General features: G+C 43.5%; 1 protein-coding gene across 4 annotated transcripts in view; it reads left to right on the plus strand.

Annotated features, from left to right (window-relative positions):
* Window positions 1–14735, plus strand: part of mprip (myosin phosphatase Rho interacting protein) — a 323068-nt gene that overhangs the window by 119180 nt on the left and 189153 nt on the right. For all 4 annotated transcript variants that reach the window (XM_055654084.1, XM_055654083.1, XM_055654082.1 and 1 more), the window contains exon 4: window positions 6057–6208. In XM_055654084.1, coding sequence (XP_055510059.1) covers window positions 6057–6208 — 152 coding nt within the window. The remainder of the gene's footprint in view (window positions 1–6056; window positions 6209–14735) is intronic.

Raw genomic sequence — 14735 nt, forward strand, 5'->3', positions numbered from 1 at the left:
CTCTATAATAAAGAAAAATCCCCAAACACCTGTCCCTACAGATCAGAAACACTCTTCAGGAGTCGGGTGTGGATTTGTCAATGACCACTGTCCGCAGAAGACTTCATGAACATAAATACAGAGGTTACACTGCAAGATGCAAACCACTGGTTAACTGCAAAAATAGGATGGCCAGGTTATAGTTTGCCAAAAAGTACTTAAAAGAGCAACCACAGTTCTGGAAAAAGGTCTTGTGAACAGATGAGACGAAGATTAACTTATATCAGAGTGATGGCAAGCGCAAAGTATGGAGGAGAGAAGGAACTGTTCAAGATCCAAAGCATACCACCTCATCTGTGAAACGTGGTGGGGGTGCTATGGCCTGGGCATGTCTGGCTGCTGAAGGTACTGCTGATGGTAGTAGCTCACTGCTGATGGTAGTAGTATAATGAATTCTGAAGTGTATAGACGCATCCTGTCTGTTCAAGTTCAAACAAATATCTCAAAACTCATTGGCTGGCAGTTCATTCTACAGCAAGACAATGATCCCAAACATACTGCAAACAAACAAACATAATTTTTTCAAAGCTAGAAAATGGTCAATTCTTGAGTGGCCACGTCAATCACGTGATCTGAACCCAATTGAGCATACCTTTTATATGCTGAAGAAGTATTGCAGCCCTCAAAACAAGCATAAGCTAAAGATGGCTGTAATACAGGCCTGGCAGAGCGTCACCAGAGAAGACACCCAGCAACTGGTGATGTCCATGAATCGCGGTCTTCAAGCAGCCATTGCATGAAAAGGAAATGCAACAAAATACGAAACATGACTATTTTCATTTACATGACATTGCCGAGTCCCAAACATTATGGTGCCCTGAAATGGGAGGATTATGTATAAATACTGCTGTGATTTCTACATGGTGAAACCAAAATGTACAAAAATGGCCTTTATTAAAATCTGACAATGTGCACTTTAACCACATGTGATTTTTCAATTACAAATCTCAAATTGTGGAGTACAGAGGCAAATAAATAAACAATGGGTCTTTGTCCCAAACATTATGGAGGGCACTGTATGTAGCTGTACTCTAAGATGCCTCTGCTCAACAACTCTCCCCGGGGCCCAATCATTCACTGTAGTCCTGCTTTAGTTTGACTTCCCAAATACAACACCTCACACTTATCTGTATTAAATACCATTGCCGTTGCTCACCCACTTGCCCAACTGATCAAACATGCTGCTGCAGTTTTTGATGACCATCTTCACTGTACACCACCGAGTGTCATATAAAACTTACTAATCATGCCTTGTACATTCTCATGCAAATTGGTGATATATACCTCAAACTTCATTTGATCGAAAACCAATCCCAGAGGCACACCATGAGTCACAACGTATAGGAAGGAGCTGCAGATGCTGGTTTACACTGAATATAGGCATAAAATGCTGGAATAACTCAGCGGGCCATGCGGCATCTCTGGATAGAAGGAATGGTTGGCATTTCGAGTCGAGATCAACTGAAGAAGGGTCCGACCTGAAACATCACTCGCTGAGCTACTCCAGTATTTTATGTCTAACTAGTCACAATGTTCCTCTGCCACCCTCTACTTCCTTCCATGAAGCCAGTTATTTAGCTCTAGATCCCATGTGATCTACACAAGCTCTCCCTGGATCCAGTATGATCTAAAATTTGTGACCTTTGGTGAGAAGGGTAGATTTTCCGCACAGAATGTAGTGGTTATCTGAAGCACTCTACCGGAGGGAGTGGTAGACACTGATGTAATTACAACGTTTAAAAGTATTTAGGCAGATACTTGGATGGGAAAGCCCTAGAGAGATATGGGCCTAGTGCAGGCAAAAGAGACCACGATTGGCGTGGACCAAGTGGGTCAAATGGCCTGTCCCTGTGCTCATGACCCAATGAATATGGGCTTTGCTGGCAAGTCCAAATTTATCACTTTCCCAAATGAGTAGGCACTGGTGTTTAACAATAACTTCCTCTGGTAAAGATGCACCCAGAGCATTACTGAATGGAAAGTAACAAGATCTGAATACAGAGTGGGAAATGAAGTAGTGGCATACTACCAAGTCAGGATGTACTGTGACTTGGAGAGGTGGTTATATGTTTATTATTAAATTGAAGTATCCTTATTAGTTTCAGGTGTGCGTTTAGGGTGCTCTCACCGCACATTGTGAATTGCATCAAGCTTCAGAACATTGGAGATGCATTCACGTAGACAAGTGGAAAGTATCTCATCAGATTGTTGAACTGTCTCGTATGGTGGAAGTGATTTAGAAAATCAAGATGCAAGTGGCAAATTATTGGATTGCTATGAAGCTGATGCTTTTGAATTTTCTCTAAAGTTATGATGGGCATGAGGTTGAATGTTGCAGACACGCTGGAATGTTTGAGCTTGTTCAGGGGCAGGTTTTCAACCTTAATACCAGAAATAAATAAAAAATGCTGGACATAGTAGTCAAACAACATTGATGGAAAGAGAAGCAGAATTAATATGTATGAATGAACTGCAGATGCAGGTTTACACTGAAGATAGACAAAATGCTGGAGTAACTCAGCGGGACAGGCAACATTTCTGGATAGAAATGATGTTTCGTAGGGTGATGTTTTGGTCGAGACACTTCAGACTGAAAGTCAGGGACGAGGGAGACATAGAGATATGGAAGGGAAAGGTGTGAACAAATGTTTAGCAAGGTCATCAAGGCACAGTGCAATGCTTCTGTTTTTGAGTGTGTGGCTATATCAGTTTTATATGCGTGTCTTTAACTTTATAGTATTAATACAACTGAATGAGTTGCTGCGCTATTTCATAAGGCTTGCCACAGTTGGCCATGTTGCACTCAGTCTGGAGTTGCATGCAGGCCAGACTAGGTAAGGACATTAGGATTTCTCTGAAGGAGATTAATGAACCAGAAGCATTTACTTTGACAATGCAGTAGTTTCCTGGTCCCCATTATTCAACTTAGTTAAAATTCAACAGCTGCTATTTGAATTTAGCATGAATCCAGCTGTGCGATTATGATAAATCCCAATCTAATTAATGTGAGAATGAAAGTTGAGTACAAAATCCTTTGACGTGCATAAAATATGCTGGCTCACTTGCTGTAACTTAATATGACAAAATTGGCATTTGTTTCCTTATTCCTATTCAGTATTTGGATTTATGTTCAGTTTAAAAGACAAGTTTGACGCATTGCAAATTCTGCTGATTTCACCACACTGCGAATGAGCAATATATGGTAGTCATCCTATTCTGATTTTATTTCAGGTTTTCAGACTGAAAATTTATGCTCCCAAACAAGCCAGCATGTCTAGAACATTCAACGTCATAACTTGATCATAACCTTTCAGAAAAGTCAAAAGACTGCTGTGGTTCTAATTTTTATTGTTTATTCATACAAAATTAGCTCAATTTTCCTTTCTGAACTAATTTAATTACTACATACATGATGGTACAAATAGGGTGACTTCTTGGTTGGTCTGTTTCTGGACCTTGCAAGCATCAGCATCAACAAGTACTAGATTCCTGGTCAACCTGGTATATAGATGTTAGAAAAGAAACATCTATATGGGTTTGGGTTGAAGTAAAAAAGGCACTCTCTCTCCACCCCCCCCCCCCCTCCCTCTCCACTCCCCCCCCCCCCCCCCCCCTCCCCCCCTCCCCTCCTCTCCCCCTCCTCTCCCCCCCTCCTCTCCTCCTCTCCCCCCTCTCCTCCTCTCCCCTCTCTCCTCTCCCCCCTCTCCTCTCCCCCCCCTTCCCTCCACCCTCCCTCCCCCTCCCTGCCCCCTCTATCCTCCCCCCCCTCTCTCTCTCTTTCCTCCCCCTCCCTCCTCCCCCCTCTCCTCCCCCCCCTCCTCTCCCTCTCCCCCCCTCTCTCTCCCTCCCCTTTTCCCTTCATCCCACGCTTCCTCTCCCCATTCCTCCCCCCCTCCCTCTCCTCCCTCTCCTCTCCCCCTCCCCTCCCCCCCTCCAACCTCCCTCTCCTCTCCCCCCCTCCAACCCCCCTCCTCCTTTCCCCCCTCTCTCTCCCCCTCTTTTTCTCCCCCCTCCTCCCATCCCTCCCCCTCCCCCTCCCCCCCCTCCCCTCCTCCCCTCCACTCCCCCCTACCCCCTTGAAGATCTGAGGGTTAAGTTTTGCTCATTGGTTATCTAGAATGAATTGCTAAAGGTGGTGGAAACTGATGCAATTACGTGGGACAGGTACTTTGCAAGAAAAGGTGTAGAGGGATGCAGGCCTAATGTGGGCAAATGGGATCAGTGGTTAACATGGATCAGTGGTGAGCTGCAAGGGCATGTTTGTGCTGTATGTTTCTCATTCTGTGATCAAACGTGCAAACTGATTCAACCTGGCGGGATCTGTTTGCCATAGGTTTTAATCTTATACCTTACCCTTTCCACCTTTTGCTTGGCTTATTATTGTAAGTAAGGAAAGTGATATGACGATCACTAAGAAATATTATTTTTATTTTAAACCTGAAAACCTCTACCACAGATTTTGCATTATGAGTAATGTAAAGATATCAATACTCATATTTCAGTAAGTTAGGCAGAAGCTACCAGCATGTATGTTAATCAAAGTTTCTTCTGAATTATTCTACTGGTCAACAAGCTATGCTGAAGCAGTATCTTGCCCTAAGATTCGGCATTGACATTGGTGTGAAATTGCAGTGCTTTCTGCTAGATACACTAAAAGATTACAATTTATTTATTCAAGTCTGAGGAGCTTTATATTAAGTCTTGGCGAGCATTTAGTTTGGCATCAAAAATAATTTTAATTATTGGTGATTTAAAAATCAAATCAAAATATTTTTCTCAATGTTTTTTTCCCCCCATCTTTGCTTTTGCATTAATTATCCTGCCTTATTTCCTAGTTTGGACAGAATGCTGCAGTAATGATTATTTGATCCTTATGGATGAAAAAATATGCTATTCCTCGCAGGCTTTACACTCCTCAATAGATTTCAATGCATCATACTGTCAACCAAAGATCTTATAGCGAAGCTTCGCTATAAGATCTTTGCTGTCAACTGCCATGAAGCACACATGAGCAGCTGCAAGTTTAACAAACCATGAAATCCAAACTATTTAAGTTTAGAGGCCATTAATTTAAGATAATTTGCAAAATAGCCAGAAGCAACATCAGGGAAAAAAATGTGCACGTGTTTGGGTTCAGAATGCACACCCTAATGCGGTGGTGAATGTGGATTAAATACTAACCTTAAAATAAAATTTAAAAGAAATTAACAAAATCAAATTTGGAGAATCTTAACGATCCAAATTGCTGTTAAATGAGCTGGCATGCTATATTCTGATACTGGACCATACGCTCTCCGGGATCAAGATCTCAAATCTCAATAGCAAATAATTCCTAAAAGGTTATTTAAGCAGCTTTTTACATTTTTAAACGTGCACAGCAATCATAGCTAGATTTTCAGTGATTCTTAATACATTTTAAAATAGATTATTGATATTATCTTACTTTTTGCTAAATTCTTCAAGACCTCTACAAAATGCATGCAAAACCGTAATTTTTACAGCTCAAAAGGAATATACCCAAGGTACACAAAAATGCTGGAGAAACTCAGCGTGTGCAGCAGCATCTATGGAGCGAAGGAAATAGGCAACGTTTCGGCCCGAAACGTTGCCTATTTCCTTCACTCCATAGATGCTGCTGCACCCGCTGATTTTCTCCAGCATTTTTGTGTACCTTCGATTTTCCAGCATCTGCAGTTCCTTCTTAAACAAGGAATATACCTACATCCTTATCAAATTTCCTCTGATCGTCCAATGTTTCAAGTAGAGCAGCGCCAGCTTCTCATAAAATCCTCACCATTGAGGCTAGACTTAAATGGAAATTTACTTGGATCTGCTTTGTACCAAATACTTTATGATTTTGCTTTGGGTAGCCATTTCGTATAGAATTTTAAATCTGCCCGACACCTTTGGAGATTAGTTGGCTATTAAATTGTCATATTGATATTAAGAGGATATTGCATTGTGCATATTTGGTATTTTTTTAGCTGTCAATTATAATCTGATCTCTTGTCTTTCAGCCAAGCACCCTGCCACAAGGAACTGTCAATATGAACCAATGCACAGATGTCATTGATGCGGAACCGAAGACTGGTCAGAAGAATGCACTCTGCATTGTAAACCCGGAACGTGAAGTTTTCATTCGTGGGGAGTCTAAAGAAATAATTAATGGGTGAGTCAATATGTTCTTTATTTTAATTTCATTTATTTTTCTATTGAGGGTAACCAATCTGTTTCTAAAGATTTGTAACTCGCACATCTATGATGAAATATGTCCAGCATTCTCAAAATGTAATTAAAAAGTATAGCGCTGCCCATGCTATAAATCTCAAACACTCAACAGGTTAGGTGGCATCCATGCAGAGAGAAATTGGATAGGAATAGAGAGATTTAAAGAGAAAGCTAGAAAAGTCATATGCATTATATCCGGCTACCCAGTCTTGAGTATAGAGTGAGTAGAGCAGGGGGCTGAGCACACAGCCTTGAGGTGCTCCCCTACTGATTGTTAATCAAAATGTGAGTTTCCCATTGGTTGGGAGGATTGACAAAGTTGTATTTTAATTGTGTGAGAATACTAGTTGGCGCTCGGATTGATTTTGGGTATACAGGAATGAATTGATACAGATAAAATCAATAAAGTCAATTTCCGAATATGTTGCCAGGACTAGAGATCCTGAGCTATAGGGAAAGGTTGAGTCGGCTTTATTCCATGGAGCGCAGGAAGATGAGGGGTGATCTTGTAGAGGTGTATAAGATCATGAGAGAATAGTTTGGGTAAATGCACAGAATCTCTTGCCACGGGTAGGGGAACCGAGGACTCAAGGACATAGGTTCATGGCGAAGGGAAAAGATTTAATAGGAATCTGAGGGGTAATTTTTTCACACAGGTGTATGGAACTTGCTGCCAGAGGAGGTAGTTGAGGCTGGGACTATCTCAATGTTTGAGAAACAGTTAGACAGGTACATGGATAGGACAAGTTTGAAGAGATATGGACCAAACGCAGACAGGTGGGACTAATGTAGCTGGAACATGTTGGCGGTGTGGGCAAGTTGGGCAGAAAGGCTTGTTTCCACATAAAGCAAATTGAGTCTTGGTCTTGATTACGAGAGGTGGTGTAGAATCTACACTGTAGATGATGAGTAAGGTACACAATGGTGGAGTAACTCAGCAGGTCAGGCAGCATAACATACAGTGCAGTGTACAGTTTTGCTATCCTTACTTAAGAAATGTTATACTTGCCTTGAGGTGGTCCAGCAAAAGATTACTTCCTATGATGGGGAGGTTGGTTCAATGAAGAAAGATCAAATAGAATTGACAGATGCTCTGTGGGATTAATTTAGAAACATAGAAACATAGAAAATAGGTGCTATGTTTCTAAATCAATTGGTCCATTTCATTGAGAGTCGCAAGAATTTCTTCTGTCACGGTTGAGACTCTTCGGAATTCCTCATCCCGCAGAGCAGTGGATGATATCGCCTCATTCATGGTTGAAATTTTTGGAAGATAGGGGGATCGTTAAAGATTGGGTAGGAAAATGCTGTTGAGACTAAACAACAGATCAACCATGATTTTTCTTAATTGCTGAGCATACTTGAGCATTGTCCTATCAAGATAGGCTACACAGTTTTGATCTACCGTATTTCCCGGCAGAGAAGACGCTATTATTTACCCGAAAATAATGCCCGAAAATTTACCTGCGTCGTGGAGGCCAAAGGTTAGATTGTTAGTCAAGAAAGATAGACTTAGCTATCCCTCAGTACAGTGGCTGTAAAAGGTCAGCGTGTGGGGAATCTGGCCCGGTCAGCACGGCAAAGCAGTAAACATGGCTGGGCTGCCAGGGGTAAAGTTGCGGGGTGGGCAGGAGCGTTGAGAAGGAAGGGGTCGGGGATCATGCGAGCAATATCATAGCTCGGGTGGCTGCGAGCGGCCGCCGGGACCGGACAGCGGAACCGGCTGCCGCCTCAGCGCCTTCTGCTGGCCCGCCCGCCAGCCAGCCGCAGTGTCCCTTGGCACAGGCACAACCGGTGGAGGTGGTGGTTGGCGGGTAGCTAGTGGGCGGAAGGCTGGCTGCTCCATCCTGGGCTCTCTATCTTTCTCTCTCTCCCCTTTATGTGATCTCCCTGAGCCAGGAAGTCCCCATCCCTCAGACCTGAACCGCACAGCGCAATGTGGAACAGGCGAAGATGGAGGCTCCCCGGTCCTCATTGCCTGCTTCAAGGTGTTTCACATATTCCTTTCTACTGACTAAACCAAACCCTTGATCCTGTCACGCCAGCTTTTTTTCAAAATTTAGCAACTCAAAATAGGGGTGCGTCTTCGACGCAGGTGCATCTTCATTGCCGGGAAATATATTCCTTGAAGTTTAGTGACTTCAGGGCTGGGGGATGGGTACAGGGCACTGAAGCAGTTATGGGCTTGTCCCACATGGCGATTAGTTTTAGGCAACTGCCGGCGACTGTCATAACCGGCGACAATTTACGTCATCCTGGCAACAACCTACGACAGCACCTATGTCAGGAGAAATCAAGCTACACTCATTGGCGTCAAAACCACTGTCGCTGAAAAATGTCGACATGTTGAAAATTTAGCTGCGACCAGAAAGACATTACGACATTTTGCGCGACTGACTACTCCCAGCGACAAACTGTCGCCTGTAGTTGCTTAAAACGTCGCCTAAGTGGAACAGGCCTTTGAAACACCCGTTTATTGACCTGACAGTATGTGTTCCTTGAAATTAGCAACTAATTTGTTTATTTAGGCTGGTGCTTGTGAGTTTAAGTAAGGAGATGGCAGGGTGTTACCAGTCTTTATCTTTGGCATCTCTATCCTCACTCCCAGCACAGTTCTTAACCACTGATTCATCATAATCTCGTGTGGCAGTCTAGCTCATTGGATAATGTCAATACTGAAAACAACTGACCGGGGGAGCTGTTTTTTACCATCTGCCTAGCATCGTCTGAATTGTCCTTGTTTTTGTTTGTAAGATTAATTATACCATAATATTTTGAAGGGATTCCATTTGTAGCAGCACCCTTGGAAATATATTTTTGGAAATATATCCTTGGAAGCATCCTTGGAAATATAAATATATATAAATTGGTGAAACAAAATTGATTTCAAACCTCTAAAAAGATTTTGATTACATACAAGACATTATGAAATGATTAAATTAACTAATTGGATTTAATATTGTTTAGTTACATTCTGTGTATTAAAATTTATAATGCAAAATATTTTCCATTATTTATAAAATATGCAACAGTGGAAATTTCCCTGTCAAATTAAAATTTAGTTGGCAAGATGGTAGTGCCTTTAATGCTTGCATGAGGTCATTGACTGTCAATGAGAGCAGTGGAAAATAAGATTTGCTGGAGTCTCATCAGGGTCAGTAACATCAGAGTGGAGGGTGGGATCATCACAGGCTGTACCATCTCTGTGATCCTTTTTGCCTTGTCAAGTCTGCTGAGCCAGAGTGCCGAGGCCCTCGGACCAAGTCTTGAATGCGCCAACCACCAATCAGAGCCTTCATGGACGACCTGACTGTCACCACTGAGTCAGTGCCAGGAGGCAGGTGGATCCTGCAGGGGTTGGAGAAGCTGATTGGATGGGCAAGGATGAGGTTTAAGCCAGGAAAATCAAGGTCACTGGTGCTGAAGAAGGGCAAAGTCATGGACAGGTTCCGCTTCAACATCGAATGGACACCAATCCCAACTGTCTCCCAGTGAAGAGTCTTGGCAAGGTGTTTAACAGCAGCCTGAAGGATACAGCATCTGTCCAGGCAACCTGTCAGGAGTTGGTTGAGAGCAGTGGACCGGTCGGGGATTCCCGGCAAGTTCAAGGCATTGATTTACCAGCATGGTATCCTGCCATGGATACTCTGGCCACTGCTTGTCTACGAAGTCCCAATATCCATTGTAGAGAGATTGGAGAGGAAAGTCAACAGCTTTCTCAGAAGGTGGCTGGGACTGCCCAGGAGCCTTAGCAGCATCGCCCTTTACGGAAATAACACCAAGCTCCAGCTGCCCCTGAAGTCCCTGGAGGAGGAGTTTAAGGTGACTCGGGCCAGAGAGGAGATGCTGTACAGGGACTCCAGCGACCCCAAGCAGGGGTGGAGGTGAAAACTGGGAGGAAGTGGAGAGCCGGCGAAACCGTGCTGCAAGCAGAATCTCGGATACGCCACGGAGTCCTGGTGGGAGTAGTGACTCGGGGAAGAGCTGGAATGGAAATCTTCCCATCTCCCCAATTTAACAAGGCCAAGGGGAAGGAGAGGCGCAGGCTGATCCAGGAGGGAGCGAGGGCAGTGGTGGAGGAGGAGAGGTCTACCAGAGCTGTTGGATTGAGGCAGCAGGGAGCCTGGAAAAGGTGGGAGCAGGCCATGGACATGGACCGAAAAGTCACATGGACTGAGCTCTGGCAGGCTGAACCACAGCGCATCAAGTTGTAACTAGTAGCGTGGATAGGGGAGAACCAGTGGATGTGGTGTATCTGGACTTCCAGAAGGCTTTTGACAAGGTCCCACATAAGAGATTAGTATACAAACTTAAAGCACACGGCATTGGGGGTTCAGTATTGATGTGGATAGAGAACTGGCTGGCAAACAGGAAGCAAAGAGTAGGAGTAAACGGGTCCTTTTCACAATGGCAGGCAGTGACTAGTGGGGTACCGCAAGGCTCAGTGCTGGAACCCCAGCTATTTACAATATATATTAATGATCTGGATGAGGGAATTGAAGGCAATATCTCCAAGTTTGCGGATGACACTAAGCTGGGGGGCAGTGTTAGCTGTGAGGAGGATGCTAGGAGACTGCAAGGACGACTTGGATAGGCTGGGTGAGTGGGCAAATGTTTGGCAGATGCAGTATAATGTGGATAAATGTGAGGTTATCCATTTTGGTGGCAAAAACGGGAAAGCAGATTATTATCTAAATGGTGGCCGATTGGGAAAGGGGGAGATGCAGCGAGACCTGGGTGTCATGGTACACCAGTCATTGAAGGTAGGCATGCAGGTGCAGCAGGCAGTAAAGAAAGCGAATGGTATGTTAGCTTTCATTGCAAAAGGATTTGAGTATAGGAGCACGGAGGTTCTACTGCAGTTGTACAGTGTCTTGGTGAGACCACACCTGGAGTATTGCGTACAGTTTTGGTCTCCAAATTTGAGGAAGGACATTATTGCCATAGAGGGAGTGCAGAGAAAGTTCACCAGACTGATTCCTGGGATGTTAGGACTGTCTTATGAAGAAAGACTGGATAGACTTGGTTTATACTCTCTAGAATTTAGGAGATTGAGAGGGGATCTTATAGAAACTTACAAAATTCTTAAGGGGTTGGACAGGCTAGATGCAGGAAGATTGTTCCCGATGTTGGGGAAGTCCAGGACAAGGGGTCACAGCTTAAGGATAAGGGGGAAATCCTTTAAAACCGAGATGAGAAGAACTTTTTTCACACAGAGAGTGGTGAATCTCTGCCACAGAGGGTAGTTGAGGCCAGTTCATTGGCTATATTTAAGAGGGAGTTAGATGTGGCCCTTCTGGCTAAGGGGATCAGGGGGTATGGAGAGAAGGCAGGTACGGGATACTGAGTTGGATGATCAGCCATGATCATATTGAATGGCGGTGCAGGCTCGAAGGGCCGAATGGCCTACTCCTGCACCTAATTTCTAATTTCTATGTTTCTAAGTTCCTGGTCCAGGCAGTGTATGATGTCCTGCCCAGCCCATCGAACCTCTTCATCTGGGAATCTCCAGATTGCCGCAATGCTCAGGCAAGGGGACGTTGGAGCACATCCTGAGCTGTTGCCCAAAGGCTCTTGGGCAGGGCCGGTACACATGGCATCACGACCAGGTTCTTAAACCCATTGCAGAAGCCATCAGCATGGGAATCAGCAGCTGCAATGAAGGCCGGAGTGCAGCTGCCAAGAACCACAGCAGCCAGGAATCAGTCAGGAATCCTGGCAACTGCGCAGGACTGACAGCTTTCCATAGACCTGGTGAAACAGCTGAAGTTCCCACGGCACATTGCCACAACCACCCTGAGGCCAGATATCCTCCTGGTCTCAGAGGCAACCAAAAACATTGTTTTGTTGGAACTGACTGTGCTGTGGGAGGACCGTCTGGAGGAGGCCCACGAAGGAAGATGGCCAAGTACGAAGAGCTGGTCATAGACTGCCGCAAGCAAGGCTGGAAGGCAAGGTGTATGCCCATCGAGGTTGGCTGCAGAGGTTTTGCAGGGCAATCACTCTACAAAACCTTGAGTGCACTGGGCATAAACGGAGTGGCGAGGAGAAAGGCCATCAAGAACACCACAGAGGCAACGGAGAAGGCCTCGAGATGGCTCTGGATCAGGAGAGGAGGTCCATGGGGAGGAGCGAATGCCACTTGAACACAAGTCGTGGTCTGATCAACCACGGCTGGGTCGTCTGATGTTGAAAGACCCGAAACACCCAATGACCCCAGGTTACATCACTGATGATGTGTTCAGGAGCATCTATCGATGTATTTGTATCAATCAATAAAATATGCAACAGTGGAAATTTCCCTGGCAAATTAAAATTTAGTTGGCAAGATGGTAGTGCCTTTAATGCTTGCATGAGATCATTGACTGTCAATGAGAGCAGTGGAAAATAAGATTTGCTGGAGGGAGTATCTGACAATCTCTAGGAAGTAAGATGGATCATCGATCAAGTGATGTGTATTGCAGCCATTGTTGCTTGGTGAGAAACTGAAAGCTTTAAGGGCCTGTCCCACTTGGGCGTTATTTGCGCGTTATTTACGCAACTTCTTTTATCCGTCACGACGCGAGCGTCATGACGCGCGCATGGCGAGGCATGGTGACATAGGCAGTGACACGCGGTCGCGTGCGGTGCCCCAGGACTTTGGGATTCAAAAATTCTTCACGCGCCACCTGCGTGTCGCGCAAATGACGTCCAAGTGGGACAGGCCTTTTAGTAGCAATGTTACAAAATTTTGAGATTTAAAAAATCAAGTCTGCAATTTATCCCATCAGATAAAGCATAAAAAGAAGTTTAATTTGACACCTAATTCACTTTCATATCTCAAGTAATAAAAAAGTTATGGTCATTTTCATACTCGGAAATTAGCATCTTGTTCCCTATTGATTTTCTATGGACATAACAAAAAAGCTGTGATCGTGGACAGTCAAAAGCCCATAACCTTCTTAAAAATTAAGAGAACTGAATGAAATTTTCAGCTATCATGGATTGAACCATTCTGAAACAAATATAAAATAATCTTACCTGGATGACCTGAAATTAAAGCATATAATTAGTTAGTTACCCAATTGTAGCCAATTTCAAACTTCAATTACTAGATCTAAACATCTATCCATTTCTTAATAAATGATTAACATTTTTCAATAGCCTAAGTGTCCAAATAATATTCACAAATAATTCACAATAAAACATGATTTTTAAATCTCATTTACATCAATTTATAGGCCAAATGGAAGGAATTTAGTGTTCAATTGCTGTGAATTAAAGTCCATTTTAAATCAGCTTTCTAGTGGGATCCTGTGAATGCGCTGGTTTAGAACGTTCACATTGCGCTGGATTTGTGCCCTCAAATGCCCAGAAAAATACTGGGATATAAAAAGCCCAAAATGAACTACTCGCTATAGTAAACTTTGTATAAAGGGGTCTTAAGAAGCCCCTTTTAATGTAAAAATAAGGTGCATACCTTTAATTGTTTGCTTTATAAAACCCTGGGGCTGCGAGAGGTCGCGGGTTGAGAGAGTGATTTTAAAACTATTATAACTATTATTTGAGGCCTATAAAACTAATAATACCTTTTGCGACGGGGTTCAGCGATTTTTCGTTAATGATTTACTAGGCTGAACATCTTCGATTGGAACAGCCTAGTAAAAATCGCGTTTTAAACCCGCCCCCTCTAAACAGCGCCAAAATCACACACATGGGCTGGGGCAGATTCTCAGCGACGATTCAGGTAGGTTTTGCAACATACCTACCTTTAGTCTTATGCCTCAGTCTGGTGAATGGTCAGCATTAATTTCAATAGAAAAAAAACATCTTCAAATTTAAATTTATTGCATAATTTGAAAATATAGAGAATAGACACTATCAATCGGGTAGATATAGTTTATCGAGATTTTCAAAAGGTCCTTGAATACCTTGATACCTAATGGAAAGATCGAAGAAATGCAGAATCTTGAGAAAAGCAGCTGATTGCTAGCAGGTTTCAAGTCAACAGAAAAAGGGTGCAGATTGGCTTTATTGATGAAGAAAGTGGATGGTGGTTTTCTACAATGTTCTATATTGTTGGTTAGAATTTATATTATCAATGTAGGCTTTGTCATCAATAATATAATTAATACATTTGAGGTTCATACCAAATTTGAGGTATGTTCTCTAATTAGAGGAATCAATATATTGGAGGATTGTAATAGATTACAGGAGGACATTTAATATATTTGTAGATGAGCCAAACAAAAATTAATGATGTATTACATTTTGTTAAGGACGGGGAGGTCATAGTATTTGGAACAAGACTGTACTACTCTTACCGACTGCGAAGGGCGGTGAAGGACGCAAAAAGGAGGTACAGGGACAAGATGGAGTCACAGATGGAGCAACAGGACACCAGACGTCTGTGGCAGGGGCTACGGACTGTAACCAACTACCGGAGCACCCCACCCTCATCCGCAAGTGCCGGCACCTCCCTAGCTGAT

This window comes from Leucoraja erinacea, chromosome 23, assembly GCF_028641065.1.
Source record: "Leucoraja erinacea ecotype New England chromosome 23, Leri_hhj_1, whole genome shotgun sequence".
In the NCBI taxonomy this organism is placed as follows: Eukaryota; Metazoa; Chordata; class Chondrichthyes; order Rajiformes; family Rajidae; genus Leucoraja; species Leucoraja erinaceus.